At 42.0% G+C, this 14,489-nt stretch overlaps 1 protein-coding gene across 2 annotated transcripts in view; it reads left to right on the plus strand.

The window, feature by feature from the left end:
* Window positions 1-364: 364 nt before the first annotated feature.
* The window catches only part of KCMF1 (potassium channel modulatory factor 1), a 75,586-nt gene continuing 61,461 nt past the window's right edge, over window positions 365-14,489 (plus strand). The window contains exon 1 of one of the 2 annotated variants that reach the window (XM_063078430.1): window positions 365-722. In XM_063078430.1, the coding sequence (XP_062934500.1) occupies window positions 707-722 (16 nt within the window). In that variant the 5' untranslated portion in view covers window positions 365-706. Of the gene's footprint in view, window positions 723-1,396; window positions 1,486-14,489 lie in introns of those variants that run through there. The other variant, XM_063078431.1, reaches the window with a different exon arrangement.

Below are 14,489 nucleotides of genomic sequence, written 5' to 3' on the forward strand. Positions count from 1 at the left end.
CCAGTGCGGGGGCACCTACAGCCCGGACCCGGCCAGGCCCAGAAGGACCTGGGGGTGGCGGGACAGGCGTACGCCCCTCGCGGCCGCGCGGGCGAGTAGCGGTCGCCGGGCATTTCCTCTTCCTCCTTACGCGCAGCGGCGACCAGGACTAGGCCGGGATCGGGAGTCCCACCGCGGCCTGCTTCCGAGAGCGGACAAGCGCCGTCGCCGCCGCCGCCACGCCCGCCCACCTCGGGGCCTCCGGGAGGCTGGGCCCGGCGCGGGCAGCGAGAGGCGGGGCCGGCGTGCGGGCGGCGGAAGGAGGCGGAAGAGGAGGAGGAGGAGGCGGCGGCCCGGAGCCGGGGGAGAGGGACGGGGGGTGGGTCGGGGGAGGGGAGGAGCGGGATTTGCGGAGCGCGGCGCCGCTGCCGGGAGCCGGCGGGCCCGAGAGTGACCGAGTCACGGCGGGCGCCGGCGGAGCCGCGGCGTCGGACCCGCCTCCTGGAGGAGCTCAGCCCCGGCCAGGCCCGGCCCCATTCCCGCCCCGCGTCGCCTCCCCGCCGCCGCCGCCGCCGCCGCGGGAGCGCTCTCCTGCCCACCCCGCCCCCGCGGCCGAGCCCGGGAGTCGAGTGGGAGTCGGCCGGCCGGCGCGGGCAGCGCTGGGACCCCGCGGGGGACACTGCAGCCGGAGCCCGGGAGGGGCCGCGCCGCCACCGTCTGAACTAGGATGTCCCGACATGAAGGTGAGAGGAGTCCCCGCCCCCACCGTACGGGCCTCGGCCTCTCCCGCCCGGGCCGGGCGCCGCGGAGGGCGGCCGGGAAGCGGCGGCGATTTTGGCCGAGCCCGAACCGGGCCCGAGGCGCCGGGCCCGGGAGCGAGCGAGCGAGGGCGGAGAGCCGCGGCGTCGTTGCCGCCGCCGCCACGGCCGCGGCCCTGAGCTGGGCCTGGTGCCGGAGGCGGGGCGGCCAGGGCGGCCGGAGGGTTTGCACTGTCATGGGGCGGGGGAGGGGGAGGGGAGGCGGCGGGGCCCGTTACCGGCGGGAACCTGGCCCTCGGGACTGATACCGGACGCCGAGGCCCGGCCGGTCGTCCCCGGAGTCTCGGGCCCCGACGCGGCCTAGCGCTCCCGCCGCCCCGGAAGGGCCCGGCGCGGTCGCAGAGCCGGGCCGCGGGCGGCGGCTGGAGAGAGGGGAGCCGGCTCGGGACCCGGCGGGCGCGTCCAGTCGCCGGGAGACGACGGCGAGTGCCCCCTCCTGCGTGCGACCGCAGGGCGCGCGGGAAGACTCTGCGGCCGGGGGCCGGGAATCCCCCGCCGACTGGAGCCTGCCCCGGCCTCGCGGTTAGGCCTCGGCGCGTCCCTGAGCTCGGGTAACCAAGTTCCCGGGGCGGATCCGGCCCGGCTGCAGCTAGCAAACTCCCTGCTCAGTCACCCCGCCGGAGCGGGACTCGTTCCTGGCCGGCCCCGGGGCCCTTGCCGGCGTGCGCTGCCTCCAAACCAGGTTTTGGTAAATGACCATAATGAAGTCTGTTAATGGTCAGGGGCGTTTTGGACTTTGTTGTACGATTTTAAAACACGGCTGGGGTACAGTTACAAATAAGCAGACAGCTCTAGCCCAGTCTCAGGGCACAAAAAGACAAATGTTAAGTGCCGGCGTATAAGCATTGAGCTGGTATAAAAAAGAAAAAAAAGTTAACTTCAATTTACTGCCATATGGTTTAGAAAAGGGGGAGGGGGTTGTGTTTTCTTTGTTTCACTACTACAGGTCTTTAAATAAAAAGTATTAAGAGACTTGGCGAAAAGTTTATCCTGGTAAGGTTAATGCAAAATTGTAAAAGTGGCTTGAAAGTACTTGTGTACTCTTGATCTCAAAATCCTCTATAGGTGATGTAGGAGTGGAGAAAGTTTAGTGAGTCAGATTAGTGTGTGCTTCACACCTTGGGAAGGGTATTCTTAGGGAAATACAAATCTTAGAATTTCAAGGTTAAAAAACTCAGATTGATTAAAATTATATTTAGAGCAAGTTTCAGAATTTGCATTACTAATTGCGACGTTGAGATTGACTCAAAGAACATTTTGTGTTCAAGGAATCTGTATTTTAAAAGTTACAAAACTAATAGGAAATATACAGTATTTTCTTCATGAAGCATTTATTGAGTACTCACTATGTTCCAGTGTTGGACATTTTGAAATAATAAGGTACTTAGTCTCATTGAAACAAACATAGAAATATTTTGAAGCCATACCTCTTTTCTTATTTTATCAGTTTAATGGAAATGTATCCCTTATCTTTAATTTTAAAAAGTTGTAATTACAGGTATAGTCAAATTTCAACTTGGGATATTAAAGTTTACCTTAGTCTGTAGTCATTTGTACATGGACCAACTTCAAGCCAAAATGAAAGTGAGCAATGGCTGCAGGCTCTCTTCCTTATAAGAACTGGGAGAGTTAAAATTACAGAATCACAGACAAGGAAAAAGAGTGTTTGATCCCCATTCTCCTTGCTTTAAGAAAGCATCCAGATAGTTCCAGAGTGAGTATTGTAATTGAATGGTGTCCTGGGAAGAAGATTCCTTTACTCTCAAGTGCTCTGTTAGAGTAATTAAAATCCCATACTTGGAACATTCTTGAATGTAACATACATTCTGTAATTTAAGCTTATTTTCACCTATTGGGTTCTGTGGAGAGGTGTGTGGTTATGAAACTTATATGACGTTTTAGTTACTTCTGATCCTCAGCACAGTAATAGCACACCTTTCCTGGTAACTTACGTTAATGCTAGATGTTTCTGAAAAAGGAACATTAGTAAATAAATCTGTTCAAGACTTATTGTACCATATTTGACAAGTGATTATCTTTTAAGGGTCTGGTTTGTGGCCTAAAGCAGGAATGGCAGTCTCATGAATCACATTTAATTAATTAAATACATGTTTTGAGGAATATTAGTTCAAACTGCCATTATTTTCGTTTGTAGGAATTTGACCCATCAGCAAATGTAGTTTGATAACCTCGCTATTATCAGTTCTTTTCTCCCCTTTCTATTCTTTAGGATTACTCTCATTTCTTTTAGCATTTCTTTTAGCATGTCTTTAGTATGACGATTTTTTAGCTCTTTTATCATCTATCCACCTTCAAATTCTCTGTAGTTCTTGTTTCTTTTCAGTAGTGTGACTCGGAACTGGATGTAGTAGTCTGGTAAGAAGGTCTGAACTGTGCTGCCTATAATGTTGTACTTGCATTGTGCTTCCTTTTCAGGGCCTTCTGTATGCAAATAATTTGTTACTTTGTCTTTGTGCCCACTCTCCTGAATTGCACTACATTGTATGATTGTATTAATGATGTAACTTTGGACAACACAGCCCCAAGATGGACACCTGTCAAGCTTAGAGGCTCAACCTTGTGAAACAGTGGACTGCCTCTGAGAAAAGAGGTACAACCAGGGGCATAGAGAGGTGCTCTAGCCCAAGGGTCAGCATGCTTTTTCTGTAATGGGCCATGTAGTAAACATTATAGACTTAGCAAGCTGTAAGATCTCTGTCAGTTCTGCCATTGTAGAGCGAAAGCTGCTGTAGACAACATGAAATTGGATGGATGAGCATGACTGTGTTCCAATTAAACTTTATTTATGGGGACACATTTGAATTTGACACCCCTCTCCCCCCAGTTTAAAAATGTAAAAACCATTCTTAGCTTGCAGGCTGTACAAAAACTGGGGGTGGCCTTTGGACTGAGGGCAGTGGTTGGCCTATCTCTGCCCTAGATGAGAGCTGCAGAGAGTTGATGGAACTACAACTGTTGAAAGTCCAGAAAGGGCCCACTGTGTTTGGTATTCCATCATTTCCTTTGGGTAATGGGGAGTGAGTCCATGGACCAAACCAACTCTTCTGTACCTCAGTTTCCAGCAGCACTATGTAGGTTGGGATATAAGAAATTATTCCTCAGGGGTGGGGAACAGGCTTTCCACCTTCCTAGACCCTGTCTGAATGGAGATGACAGTACTCTACATCAGTTAGGTTTTGTTTCCTGCTTGCCCATTATGACTTTTCTAGTGAGAATTTCAGGGCCTCTTTTAATTCACTTTGTAGTGTTTTTGTCATGTTACAAATTTTACAGATATTAGTGCCCAGTCACTTTATGTTCAACATACCAACACTGCCTACTTCCATGTTATACTCAGCAAAACCAGTTGTTTTCTATTTTGTGTATTTTTAAAAAGCCTCAATACCATATTTTTTAAAATACATTTAAAATATAAGTATGTTATTCAGAGCTTAAAATTCACCTAATAGCTTTATAAATACATTAAGTTACTCAGTGCTTATTAGCTAAAATGAAATTTTATAAATGTTCTTGCATGAGCTAGAGCCTAATTGATTACCTGAAGTTAGGTACACAAATATTGCCTTAAATCATTCAACCTTTCTTTCCAGTCACTGCTATGTATAAGACACTCCGTTAGATACCAAGGAATGCGGGGATAAACAAATGAAACACAGCTCCCACTTAGTCTGGTGGGGAAGATGTAGTTATACACAGCTTCCACAGCACAATATGAGAGATGCCATAAAGAAAAGGGATAAACAAATTGATGACAAATAATTACCAACCTTTTTCATACTAATTTAGGCCAATTTCACAGGGAGGGGTCTACTGTGATCCTAATGCTTTTTTTCTTGAGTGCCTTCTTGTCTTTTTCTGGGCCACTCTTGATTTAGGGTAAAATTGTTTGAGATTTCAGATAGAGTCCTTATCTTTACCTTATTTCTATTCCCTTGGCTTTTTGAAAATTTTTACATGTAAAAATGCTAGTGGATAAATGTGCCCAGGTGATCGTATTTTTATGCTATTCTCAGAAGCTTCTGACACTGTTTATTTTCAAAATGTAAAGTACAAGACTACGTGGGCCATTAATCTAGTTAGTCCCAACATTTTTTGGTCTTTATTTATTTTCTTTTAAGTTGACAAAAATTATATCTGTTTATTATGTATAGCATGTTTTTCTGAAGTATGTATACATTGTGCAATGTCAGTCTTACCTTTTTGAAAGTTGTACTATTCTTAGATTTTAATTTTCTCTTCTCCAGAAATGCTATTTGGCACTAAAAACAAACATACAGACAATCCTAGAGAGAATTGCAATAATTTTGTTTTAGGGTTAGGGGGCTGCAAAGCCAGGGTTGGTAATTAGCATGTGATTTGAATGTGGTGCCTTTTGCCTTCCTGTGGCAAAGTAACTTGACTCCCACTGGAAAGATCTTTCCTATCATGTCTTCTTACTGGTTTTTTACTTTAATCTGTTAAAAGATTATGACGTTCTCACTTAAGACACTTTCAGTTTCAATAAATCATGAATTACAGTTACCTTGGCTTTCAATAAAGGATAGACAAGAATGTAAATTATGGGAAAATGCATCATATTTTGATTTCTGGAGTCTTTGATTTAGTGATTTCACATAAAGTTCATTTTGAGGGCCATTTCCCCATATTCTGACATTTGTGTTTAAGTTAAAATGTAGAAAAATATAACTTTCTTGTTTTAAATTGGGAAGTTAATTTGGAAGAAATTCCTTTTAGTCTTAGAATTTTAAGATGTATTAAAACGATCTTGTTTAAAGATGTAAACTTTTTAGGGGCCAGCCTGTGGCTCACTCGAGAGAGTGCGGAGCTGATAACACCAAGGCCGTGGGTTCGGATCCTATATAGGGATGGCCGGTTCGCTCACTGGCTGAGCATGGTGCTGACAACACCAAGTCAAGGGTTAAGATCCCCTTACCGGTCATCTTTTAAAAAAAAAAAGATGTAAACTTTTTCACAGTAGAAACTTACAAACTTCTGATGTGAAATGACCAAACAAATCCCTTCATATTAGGCTTGAACTTTTTTTTTTTTAAAGAAGTCCATGCATTTATGAGTCATAACTTAATTTTCAAAACGTCACATTTGTGATATCTACCATATATATTTCCCAGGTTTTTTGTTATTTTGTTCTTTAAACTAAAATTTCCAAAAGTGAAGGTTAAGGTATTGTTGAATTATCCTAGAAATAGTTTTTTTTTTTTTTTTTTTTTTTAACTTTACAAATATTATTGTGGGGCTACTTTCATGAGTATGTACTCAAAGGAAACATTCCCTACACTTCATATTTATGAAAGTTAGAAGTAGAATACTGTTCATAATAAAAGTCTTTCTTTATAGAAGATTAATTTTGTATTAATTTTAGTGTTGTGCTGAGGACCATGATGTTTTCCTTAAAATGATAGGGTATATTTTTTTCAGTCACTGAAGTTGTTCATTAAAATTGAGTAAAGAGTCCTTAAGAGTTATACAGATCAGAGTATTTTTTAAATGTGGTAATTATTACATCTTAGCCATGTCCTGTTTCATGCTGGAGATCTGGGATAAAGCAGTTTCCTAAGGAACATATTACCTAGATTACTTGGAAAGGAAGTGAATGATCAGGAAAAGACATGGTGTTCTTGGGATGGTAAGGACAAGAGGCCAGGTGGGTTGGCAGAGGAAAGACGAGCAAGGTAGGTATGAAGCTTGGAAATGATCTGTAGCTACCGGGTGTCAGAAACAGAAAACTAGCTCCTGTGCCTGATGGATTGTCCTGAGAGCCAGGTACCAAGAGGTGAAAACTCAGAGTGCAGCGGAATGAACAAGAGATGAGTTGCCTTGTTGGGCACATTCCACAGTGCTGTCCCTACCACTTCCCTTGCGACCCTCCCTGTGTTTGTTAACCATGGTTACTGCCTGTAGAATTGTTTGTAGTTGCTGTCTTTCTGAATTGTAGCAAAGCAGAGTTGTGAGTCCATCCAGTTCATATACACGGTCAGTTGGTCTCTTCTCCTCTAAGTCCATAGTCCCGACCAGCAGTCCAGCAAACTTAGCCAGTGGCCACAGGGAGTATTGGGGAGAAAGGCTGGATGGATTCCTGTAATCCATCATTGCTGCTTGGAAAAAAAAAAAAGCAACTGAAATCACAAGAGTGGGATAGTTGTGTCATCTTCAGCTAGGAGGGACAGAACAATAAGTGTGTGAAGCCTCTAGACATCATGACTAAGGTTTGCATGTTATCCTTTGTCAAATTGTGTGGGGTTTTCTCTCTTTCTGATATTCAATGTCAGTGTTATGGACTTCAACTTTTTCTGTAGTAAGAGGATTTTCATTAGGAGAGGCACTTTTTAGAGTGCTAAGTTGATGAGTTGATTACTAGAACAGTCACAAGTGTATTCGACAACACTATATTTTGGTTATGTCTTTTGTTCTGTTGTTCCTTTAAGACTGTCACCCTCCTTTCCTCCCTCCAGTGTCATTCTCCTGCCTTATTCTCTCGGCATTTTTAATGCTGTAATTGTTTACTTGTCCCCCCACCTCCACCCCAAGCTACCTGAAGGGCAGGTATAGTGTTACACTTACCTTTGTAGCCTACTACCTAGTGTAATGTCTGTCCTGTGAGAGGACCAGTGAGCATTTGTGGGTGATTAAATATGTTAATTCTTATCTAAAAAGAATAAATTGGGGTAATAAATCTTAGGTGTCATCTGGGAAGATTGTGCACTCTGTAGTGCTCTCAGCCAGTGAGGAACTGGTGGGGGGGGGGGGGGGACTTGTGCACTAGGGAATAAATTGCTTGCTACAGCCCTTTTCTGTGTGCCTGTCCCATTGACAGACACCCGGACTTGCAAGGCTGTTATTAAAGTCTTGCTTTGCTGTGTAAAAAAAAAAAAAAAAAAAAAAAAATCTTATCTAAAAAGATAGACTGGAAAATGCTCCCCTCTGTTTTTATCTGGGGAAGCTGGTTAAGAGGGAGGGGAATTATGGGAAGGAGGACCTAGAACTTTTATAGAAGTAAGAGGGGATGAATAAACTCCATAGAGCAAAAATAACCTGAGGGAGCTGACGCCTGGGGGAATGGCCTGGTGTGAGACAGCGGTACTATTTTGTTCTGTTTCTGGCTCTGGTTTCATATTAACTGGCCATGGGTTCTACATATTCATTGCACTATGTGTGTGAGTTTTCTGGTTCATTCAAGTCATTCATTCAATGAATATTTATGGACTGCCTACTTTAGTTCCCCTCAAAGTCATCCCCAGTGCTTGCCATAAGGTGTTGACCTTTTGCTGGAGGATGATAATATTCAGTGTGTTTGAAACACTTGTTTGGAAGTTAAATGCATTCCTTCTGCATAGGCTTAACTAAATCATAGGATAACTAAATCATGTAAGTATTTTAATGTTTTGTCAGTATTCGAAATGAAATATTCAAAAATTTCATTTTCATTTCACAGTTACTTCAAATTCTGCCCATCAGTACATTTCTTTCCTTAACAATATAGCACTTAAACTATGATGTCATTCTGAAGTCTCAGCACATCCACATATGTTAAAGTATGTTCAATTAGGTTATTCCTCATAGGTCTGAATTATCTTTTGATGCTTAGAAAAGAGTTCAAGGAATTGAACGTTTAATTTTTGTGTTCAGTGTAGTTTTTGTATGATAGGTTTTTATGAAGTCCTAATGGTTATATAACTAACAAGTGTTGGGGTGAATAGCTAGACCCTCCTTCTGTTATTCTTGTTCCACCAGTATTCTCCTTTGGTGTCCTCTGTGGTTGTAGAGGTTTGGCAGTGCAAGCAAAGGAGAAGCTTATTAAATTAGGAGTTAAGGACATTGAAGTAAAGCAGCCATGGATTATATAAAGAAATTGTTACAGATGTGTTCCTTCTTTTCTGTAAGAGTGAAATACCTACTGAGAGCTGGCAGTGGTTGGATGATGGATGGGAGCCAGGTAGTTTTCATATTCAGAGATCTTTTTTTTTTTTTTAAAAGATGACCGGTAAGGGGATCTTATCCCTTGACTTGGTGTTGTCAGCACCACGCTCAGCCAGTGAGCGAACCGGCCATCCGTATATGGGATCCGAACCCGGGGCCTTGGTGTTATCAGCACCGCACTCTCCCGAGTGAGCCACAGGCCGGCCCCATATTCAGAGATCTTGATGCTCAGCCTTCTTAATACTGTTAGGATTCTGGTACAGTTAATTTGTAGTTTGAATGTAAACTGTTCAGTGTGTTGTATGGCTGTAGGTGCGGATATACATAGTGGTCACATGGGTGGGACTTCCCTTCCCTAGGAAAAATGATGATTAGGCCTAAGTGACAGTGGAGGAGTACCTGACCTGTGGTGTTCCCTGTAGGCCAGGATCAAGGGTCTTTACCCCATGTGGGACATATCATGTATCTTCATGTTCCTTCATTTCTCTGGATCATTTTCTACAAGCTTTTTAGAAGCCACCCGATGGAAGAGGAGATAGCAGATCTAATTCCAGAACTGGGATAGACCATTGCTATCCAATAGAAATGTAATGCAAGCCACATATCTAATTTTAAATTCTCTGGTAGGCACATTAAAAAAATTAAGAGGTGAAATTAATTTAAATCGTTTAATAACTTAATCTTGTATATCCGAAATATTTCAACAAATAACTTATATAAAAATTGTTAGTGAGATATTTTTACACTTTTTTTTCATATGAAGTCTTAAATCTGGTTTGTATTTTGAACTTAGCATATTTTAATTCGGATGCTAAGTTTTCATCAAAAGTACCTGATCTTACCTTAGAAACATCTATAAACTTGTGCATTGAGAGTCTGTTAGTACTGGCTTTTTTTCTAGGTACATTTTGATACCGCATTGCATTCTACTTATTGGGCCAGCCATTAACATTCTGGATACCTGCTTCTTCACTTTCTCTCCTAAGAACCTAGATTTTGCATTACTTTTTCACCTTAAAATGATTTTTTAACCTATTCTAGCAGCATATAATCAGCACCACAATAGAAACCCATTTTATAAACAGGTACTAATGTACATAAATTTTAATCCGTTTGTGGGCAGTTCAGGATGGAGGAGTAAGTAATGGCTTCGGGGTGATTTTAGTGTGAATTTGGGGGAGTATTTTAAAGTACCCTGCTGAGAAATGTAGAACTTGTAAAAATTGTTACTAGTCCACTGCAAGTTCTAGTATGGTGAATTCAGAGGATACGTATGAGTTCTATCTGGTGGTGTAGAATTTTCATCATTTGAAGAAAGTGATCTCTAGGTTTGGTAATTTATTGTAGGTATATTTCATTGTAATGAAATTTGATCTGTAGTATCCATCCTGAAAAGCCTTTTGACATCTAACAATTGAAAAGCAAATAGTCCTGATCTTTCTTTAAAGTAATTTTAAGGAAACTGATTTGGACCTAATACTTAGCCCACTATTAAGGTTAGCCACCCACTGTGATTTCTCTCTCTTACCTGCTTAGCTTGTTGTTTTAGCCAGTTAAAACTAGATTCAGAAGGTAGTCTGTTAAAAATTAGATGCCTGGTGTTTTTCTGTCTTCATTTTACTGAAGCAACACTTCCACTGATCAGTTTTATGGTTCTATTCTTTTTCAGTCCCTCTCCAGCCAAATCACTGGAGCATCAGGAATTTGTAGCTTTTTAAAAAATAGTGTAAAAATGCTAGAACTATAGTTTTTGGGTGTTCTTAGCCAGTGGTTCTCTAAGTGTGGTCCCAGGACCAGCAGTATCAACATCATCTGGAAATTTGCTAGAAATACAGATTCTTGGACCCCATCCTACACCTACTGAATCAGAATTTCTGGGGGTGGGGCCCAGCAATCTGTTTTAACAAGGTCCTATCTGGACCCAGATAGAAAGGCATTTATGTGTGAGATGGTTGTTGCTGGTGATAGGGGCACACAGTGGACGTGGGGCCATTTACCAAATGGGTATGGAGCTTCTGATCTTGTCCTTACTCTTCTTGAATACCATGGTATTGTTACCTGAGGAGGTAGAAGAGGAATGTAACATTATTCACCTTTCCATTCTAGTACTATGCATTCACTCCATGCATATTTATTGAATACTTATTTGGAGTCAGACACTGTTCTGGCCACAGGAATACCATAGTGAGCAAACAGAGAAAATTCCTATCTCTAAGACATTCACATTCTATTTGAAGTGAAATAGCAAGAGTTGACAACTATGGTTCATGCGCCAAATCCAACCTGCTGCCTATTTTTGTAAATAAAGTTTTATTGGAACACAACCACATCTGCTCATTTATGTATTGTCTAAGCTGCTTTTGTGTTAAAATGGCAGAGTTGAATAGCTGTGACAGAGAGAGCTAAAAATATTTACTATCTGGCTCTTTACAGAAAAAGTTTGTAGATCCCTGGAATAGACCACAAAATAATGAATATGTGTGTTAGAAGGTGACAAGTGTTATGAGAACCCATAAAGCAGGTTAAGGGAATAGAGAGTCAGGGTCTTGTTTTAGATAGAGTGGTCAGGGAGGGCATATATGGAGATGGGACATTTAAAGAGAAACCTGAATCAAGTGAGGAATATCTAAAGGAGAAAGGATATGGTTGAGGATACAGCAAGTGCAGAGGCCCTGAAACTTGGAATGTTCTTGGAACAGCAGAGAAGCCATGTGGCTGGAGGGCAGTGATTGAGGTAGAAAGGGGTAGGAAATGAAGTTGGCATAGTTGGGGCCAAGTCCTGCACACCCTTGTACAGTATTGCAGGCTGCGGTGAGGACTGTTCAACTGTGAGTGCTTTGAGAAACAAATTTCAGAAGCCTGTTTCTGTAGAGGGGTCTTTTTGACTAAACCGATGGCAGAAGCTGGAAAGTAAGTATCCAGTGTTGTTTCCAAACATCCTCAATAAATATTTCTTTACAAACTTTCCCCTATATTTATCACTCTTTTAAGCTTTGTCTTTTTCAGCCCCAATGTATATATGTACTCTCTTGAGTTTATGTTTCCTGGATGGTGTGAGGTTTGGTGGACAACAAATCTCCCTGGTTTGAATGTAAAATCCTTGAGCCTAGAAATTGGGTTGTCTACATTAGCAGCTTTCAAACTTTTTAAAAAATGTAGCACATATAAGAAATGTATTTTATATTATCTTCTAATAGTCACATATATATGTGATGAAACAAGAGTTTGTAAAATATTACTTACCTTTACTTTGAAAGATGTACTGTTTTCTATTCATCTTTCATTAAAAACGAAAATACTGGCTGTGACCTTCTGGGTTGATTGTACATTCTACTCATGGGTTGTGACCTGCTATTTGAAAAACACTAGCTGAGGCTGTCTAATCCAAAATTTTGAGTCGTTATGTGCAAGGTATTGTGATAGGTACTGTGAGGTATATAGAAAACTCTAAATTTTTTTCTCTTGGGTGTGTGGCATGGCTGAAGCAGTAAGCTCTAAGTATGTAAAATAAGATAGTTGTAGTGTGACTGGGGCAGTAAAAAGTGTAAGTAGTTTACTACAAGTTCCACAGTGTTGACAAGTGGAATGAGGCAGTGTCTGGGTGTTAGAGAAGGCATTTCTGAAAGGCTGGCACTTAAATTCAAGACTTGAAAAAATGCTGTACTTTTACAGGAAGAGTTGGGGGGTATCTCCCTAGTGAGAGAATGGTAGGAGGTAAAGTGCAGAGTTAAGAAAACAGGTGTGTTGCAGAGAGGTGGGTGGGACAACGGTGAGGATACCAGAGTTTCTGGAACAGGAGACTCCAGTATGTAAGTGGTTGGAGAGAGGTGTAGTAGAAAGATTGATTGACTTATGTAAGGTTCCAAGGGGGAAGTGAGACAAGAACCCATTTGTTCTGACTTCCAGTTCAGTGCTAGAAGTCTGTTTTCTGATCTATAAATGAGGAATACTAATGCCTGGTTGTTGTGGAGATGAAATGCCAGTGTACATAAGAAGGTTTTCTAAGCTAGATAAAGCTGCGTAAATGTAACGTGATGGTATTTCTATCATGGGAATTAAGATCAGAAAAATGGAGGTTGGAGCAATGTAGATAAGTGAAGGATTTTGATTGCCACACTAAGGTTAATCTTGTCCTTTTTTCATGCAGATTATGGGATGGAGAAGGGGATAGTGCCTCAGAAGTTGTGTTGTTTTTGGCAGCTGGCTGGTATGGGGATCCAAACCCTTGACCTTGGTGTTGGAATACTACACTCTAATCAAAGTTTTAAGCTGAGAAAGGGCACAATGAAAAGTATGCTTTAGGAAGATTAGTGTGGTAGTTTATGAGGAATAGGTTGGTGTCTGCAGCAGGGAGGTTGGTTTTAAGGCTTTTTGCTGGAATGAGCTTCAAATAAAAAGGACCCAAGCTAAGTCAATGGCAGTAGGAACAGAAAGGAAAAAGATAATTTAAAATAAAGTCTCTTTGTAAAGCAAGGAATATAGTATAGTTGAAGGACAACCAGCCAGGATGCTGGAAGAATTGTAGATTCTTCTAGTAAATTGGAAGGATAGGAGGGGAGAGACAAGAAAAAGAATGATTTTCAACTTTTGACATTTTGATTTTAAGGTGATGGTAGGCCATTAGATAAAAATCAGAAGTCAGGAAATACTATACTGGGGATTGGTGGAAAGAAATCAGGGCTAGAGACAAGAATTTTATAGCACTCTACGTTGAAGCCTGGGGAAGGGCTGGATTGCTAAGGAAGAAAGCATAGAGTAGAGAGAAATGAGTTCATCATGCTTAGGCGCAAGGGACAGAGAAGGAGTCAGGGTAGAAACAATCCAAGGTAAAAGGAGAAACATGATTGTGTATTGACTTGGAAGATGCCTTCTGACAGTAGCATTTGTCATGCAAGCGTTGACTTACTTGCCTGTCTTCTCCTTAGTCTTGGGAATGGAGGTGGGAGGTAGAGTAGATGTAAAGGCAGGAAGAGGGAGAGCAACTAACATTAACCGAGCATCTGCTATGTTAATAGTAATAATTTGTTGAGTGCTTACTGTGTGCCAGGCACTGTTTTCAACATTTCATATATACCAACTCATTTAATTCTCATAATAGTCCTATGAGATAAATATTATTATCCCAGTTTTATAGATGAGGAAATTGATGCACTGAGAAGTTAAATGCCTTGCTGAAGGTGACACAGCATGTAATGAGGCTGGAATTCAAGTCCAGGCCTGGGTTCTCAACATTAATCTATATTCTGTACCAGAAACTTCATAGACTGATTCCTACAGTAGGGACCACGTTTAAAAGGCTTATTAAAATTTCAGACAACCCAGCAAGGTGTATGTTATTCCATTTTACAGATTAGGAAGTTGAGTTTCAGAGAGGTTTAGGTTATTTGTCCTAGGTCACACATGCAGTAAGTGGTAAAGCCAGGGCTTTGAACCAAGTGTTGTCAGAAACCAAATCCCATGTTCATTTATATTTAATTCGGAGGTCGACAAACTTTTTTTGTACGGGGCCAGATAGCAAATGTGACGTTGTTAGCCATATTGTCTCAACTGCAACTACTGTACTATTCTGTGGTAGCTTGAAAGCAGCCATAAGACTATACGTAAACAGATGCACAGGGCTGTGGTCAAGTAAATCTTCACGGGCACTGAAATTTGAATTTCATAATTTTCAGGCACCACAAAATATTATTCTTTTTAAAGTTTTTTCCTCCCAGTTATTTAAAAGTGTAAAAACCA

The sequence above is a fragment of the Cynocephalus volans genome, chromosome 14 (assembly GCF_027409185.1).
Source record: "Cynocephalus volans isolate mCynVol1 chromosome 14, mCynVol1.pri, whole genome shotgun sequence".
Taxonomy (NCBI): domain Eukaryota; kingdom Metazoa; phylum Chordata; class Mammalia; order Dermoptera; family Cynocephalidae; genus Cynocephalus; species Cynocephalus volans.